This window comes from Calidris pugnax, unplaced genomic scaffold, assembly GCF_001431845.1.
Source record: "Calidris pugnax isolate Ruff unplaced genomic scaffold, ASM143184v1 scaffold425, whole genome shotgun sequence".
NCBI classification, from domain to species: Eukaryota; Metazoa; Chordata; class Aves; order Charadriiformes; family Scolopacidae; genus Calidris; species Calidris pugnax.
The window spans coordinates 573,893-577,968 of NW_015091137.1; the positions used below are offsets into that span (position 1 = coordinate 573,893).

The 4,076-nt window shown below is 68.1% G+C and overlaps 1 protein-coding gene across 1 annotated transcript in view; it reads right to left on the reverse strand.

Annotated features, from left to right (window-relative positions):
- Nucleotides 1-4,076, reverse strand: part of FSTL3 (follistatin-like 3 (secreted glycoprotein)) — a 16,823-nt gene that overhangs the window by 9,222 nt on the left and 3,525 nt on the right. Inside the window, exons 2-3 of the mRNA XM_014958571.1 lie at nucleotides 3,188-3,320; nucleotides 1,511-1,649 (exon numbers count right to left, since the gene is read on the reverse strand). Of these exons, the coding sequence (XP_014814057.1) occupies nucleotides 1,511-1,649; nucleotides 3,188-3,320 (272 nt within the window). The remainder of the gene's footprint in view (nucleotides 1-1,510; nucleotides 1,650-3,187; nucleotides 3,321-4,076) is intronic.

Sequence of the window (4,076 nt, forward strand, 5' to 3'; positions counted from 1 at the left end):
GTGGGGCCGGCACCCCACGGCGGGACCACGCTGGGATGGAGATGGGTAGGGGAAGGTTTGGGGGTGCCCCCGTGCTGCGGGGCCGGTGGCGGAGGAAGGGCCGGGGCAGAGAGAGCGGAGATGTGTCCCGGGAGACCCCAAAAGTGGGGGATCGCTGGGGTCTGGGTGCTGCCCAGAGCAGCCCCCCGTCCCTCCCCACGCCGCTCCTTCCCCACCCGCCCATCCTCGCATGAACCCTCTGTCTGCCTCCTCCCACCCTCCTCCTCCTCCCCGCAGCAGCCTTACCGTAAGGTCTGTGTCATGTGGCTTCTTTCATCTTTGCTCCCTGAACCCCCGCACGGCTCCGCCGACAGCCCAGCGTCACCCACACCGCGCCGGCCGGGAAGCCGAGCCATCGCCGGGCCCCGCTGCCGCACGAGCCCCCGACCAGGCGAGGGAAGGAGAAGAGCTTGGGGGGACGTACCCCTGTGGCACACACTGTCACTGTCCTCCCCACACGTCCCCATCGCCACTGGGGCTGCTCCATCCCAGCTCCCAAACATGTGCCAGACCCTGCACGGCCCCTCCTGGGCTGGGGAACCGTGGCTGTGCCAGCGCTGCCAGGCTTTGGGGGGGTCCCGGCAGGATGGGGGGTGGGCATGGAGTCTGGGGGCTGTGGGGAGCCCAGGACAAAGCAGGTCTGGCTCCCCAACATCCCCTGGCCTCGCTCCCTGCTCGGTGCCGCCAAACAGAGATCGCCCACCCGTCTGCAAGGGGGGTTGGGGCACAGTCAGGGCCCCCCTGTCCATCACCCCACTCCCCGGGCAGAGCTCGGAGGACACAGGGCGCTCTGCCTGTCCCCGCTCCTCCTCCTGCTGCCCAGGGACCTTCTCCAGCCCCGTGAACTCCTGTGTCCATCCCCGGCCGTGCAGCTGAGGAACGTGTTACCCTTTGCACTGGCCTCAGCTGAGGTCATGTTTTCGGCAGAGCTGAGCCGGGCTCTGTCAGGAGACGGGCCCCGGCCGGAGGGCCTGGGGGACCTTGCACCACCCCTCCGGCCCCTCCAGCCTCCTCGCTCCGGGCCGGTGCCAGCACAGCCTGAGCAGCTCCGTTTGGCGCGGGACGGCGCTGGATGCAGCTTTGGTCCGGGGGGACGCGGAGCAGCCCAGGTCTCATGGCCAGGGTGGGGGGAGCGGGGGGATGCCAGCAGCCAGCGCATTGCGTCCAGGGGCACCACCAGCAAGTCCCAGGGAAGGGCAGGGGCTGGCCTTGCACCCACCAGGGCAGACCTTCATCCCCTTGTCCCCACACAGCCCCCTGCACCCCCAGGGAGGGGATGGGAATGGGAGGGTTGGATTTTACCCCGGGTGACACTTAAGGCACAGGGCTTCGGTGGAGGATCCTCGTGCCCTGCGGTGGCACGGCACCTCCAGAGAGCATGTGTCCGGGGCAGGGAGCCCTGACCCAGGGACAGCGAAGGCTCTGCTGTCCTGGGGAGGGAGGGCAGAGCTGCAGCCCCCGCTGCTCCCACCCCTATCCCTCTTCCCGGCCAGCGTGACCCCTGGCTCGCTCTGCCGGCCTCGGAGCGATTGCCCATGTAAGGGCAGAAGAGCCAAGTCCCCGAGCTGGATTTCAATGAGCGAGCGGGTGGTGATGCACTCGCTCACATGCTCCGGGATGCAAGAGGAGGCCAGGGAGGGATTCTCCCTGGCTGCGAGCAGTGTTGCACAACCGCAGGGAAGGGGTCAGACCTCGCTCCACAGCAGCCAGCGCTGCCGCATCTGGAAGGGAGCAGCCGGGCTCCCCTGGGGCAGGAGGGGTCTGGGGGCCGGAGGGAAGCGGCTCGGGCTCCTTCCCCAAAGCTGGTGTATCTCGGCGCTGCCTCGAGAAGGCCTGTGGGTGCCCAGGGGCTCTGAGCCCTGCCGAGGCCACCCTGCTCCCAGAAAAGCCGTGCCGGGGGCTCCGCTTGCCCCCTGCCCCGGCAGCCCTGGGAAGCACCGTCCCGCCGGGGGCAAGGAAGAAGCGACGTGCCCACGGTGCCGCCTCAGGCGGGGGCCAAGGCTGGTTCTCAAGCAGAGCTGGGAGCAGAACTCCACCAACCAGTCTGGGGCACATGGGGCGATGGTACCCCCCACCCCCCCGCTCCCACCGAGGGAGCCGAGCCCCGGCAGCACCCACGGACAAACCAGCCCTGCCCCGGCACCCAGGGGAATCAAAGGAGCCCACGGGCCGGGCAGGGGGCTGGGGGCGGCGGGAGGAGCCGGAGCGGGGACAAAGGAGCTCTTTGGAGCTGCAGTGAATGGCAGCCTCACATCTGACCTTTCCGTCTGGGCGCTGGCTTTGTGCTGGGCCAGGCGGCTCCCGCGGCAGCAGGATTTCGGGCCAACCGTCCTCCCCCCCAAAAACCCAGGCTGCTCCATTCTCCTCAACTGCCTGGCTCCTTTAAGGAGGGAATCTCGCCTCTCTCATCAGTTCAGGCTAATTAAACTCTGCTAAACCAATTAGAGCTGCAATTTGCAACAAGACATTCAATTGAGAAGCGTTTCTCACAGAGCCCAGGGTCAGGGCACAGGCAAAAGAGCAGAGGTTTCATGTCGGCGGCGTGGGTTTGCCGGCAGGCGTCGGGCAGGTCCCTGGGTGGGTTTTGGTGGCCGTTTCCCCCTCGGAAGAAGCCATCCCGGCCCCATTACGCTCCCCCTCGCAGAGGGACTCCCGAGTTTCTCCCACGCAAGTGGAGCTGCTGCCCAAGCCCCAGCAGCGCCTGTGGGGAGCGGGGGCTGCCGGCCAGGGGTCCCCACAGCCCGAGGCGCTGCCCGGGCTCAGCTGTAGCCGTGGGGTCACGGGGATCCCCAGGGACCCACGCTGGATGCAGCAGGACCAGCTCGAGCTCCCCCGAGGGTCAGCACGGCGTGAACCCAGCGAGCGGGAGCCAAAGCTTGACCCCAGCCAGTCCCCGTCCCCACCAGCAGCCCTGGGGGCCCGTGGCGAGTGGCCGGTGTGTGCCACGTGCCAGCTCCACAGCCCCACGGCACCGGCCCCACCGCCACGGTGTGGGGCTGCCCCTCGAGGTGCGGAGCTGCTGCCGGCGGCTCCCACCCCGGGGCAGGATTTTTCTCCGCCGTGACTCCGGCGGGGTGGATGGGAGGGAGGCTCGTGGTGCTTCATCGCCAGTGCTGGGGAGGGAGCGGGGGAGCGGGCTGATCCGCACCTCGACGGCCCGGCCACACTCCACCCCCAGCGCTGACACGCAGCTTCGCCCCGCGCCCCGGGGCGGCAGCGTCACCGCTCCGTGCCTCAGTTTCCCCATCTGCTGCGGCGAGATAATGCTCCTCTGCTTGATCCTGCACTATCTCACAGGAAGGTTGCAGGGATTAGTTAGCTAATGTTTGCAAGGAGCTTTGAAGATGAAAAGCCGTGAACAAATGCCAAGAAGTGCTGAGCTGGATTCTCCGCGCCGAGTAATCGTTTCATGTTCCTGGGATACTTCCCCTGGTGCAGATGGAGGAGGAGGGCAGGGCGGGAGAGCTGGCGTGCGGGGAGGGCAGGGGGGCGGGAGGCTCCTGGCAGATCTTCCCAGGACCTGCCCCTCCACATCTGATCACCCATCCTGTTTGACTCCTCATCACACCCGGATCCCTCCCGTTCTGTGCCCGGAGAACACCCGGCCTCCCGAGGTGGCTCCTTGCCCCGTCCCTTGCCCCCCCCCCCCCCCCCCGGGGGCCCTGCCCGCGGCCCCCAAAACAAGCGGGGAGGGGAGGAAGCCGTGACTGCGCTGTTTGCACGGCGCTCGGATGCATCTGGCGAGGCCATCAGCCGGCGGCACATGGCACCGTGCGGGGGCTGAGGGCACGGCCAGCGAGCCCCCCCCTCCCCACACACCCCCCTTTCATCCCCTCGTGCTCTAACACACACGTGTGCAGCCTTTACACGCCTGTCACATCCTCCTCCACAGCATCCCCCGCATCCACCTCACCCGTGGACCACCCGGACCACAGGCAAAGTGGGGGGTTGCTCAGGCTGGCCAGGGACTGACCGGTTGCCAAGTGGCTAGCACAGCACTGGGGGGGTTGGGGGGGGGGTTGGCCACGGGCACAGCC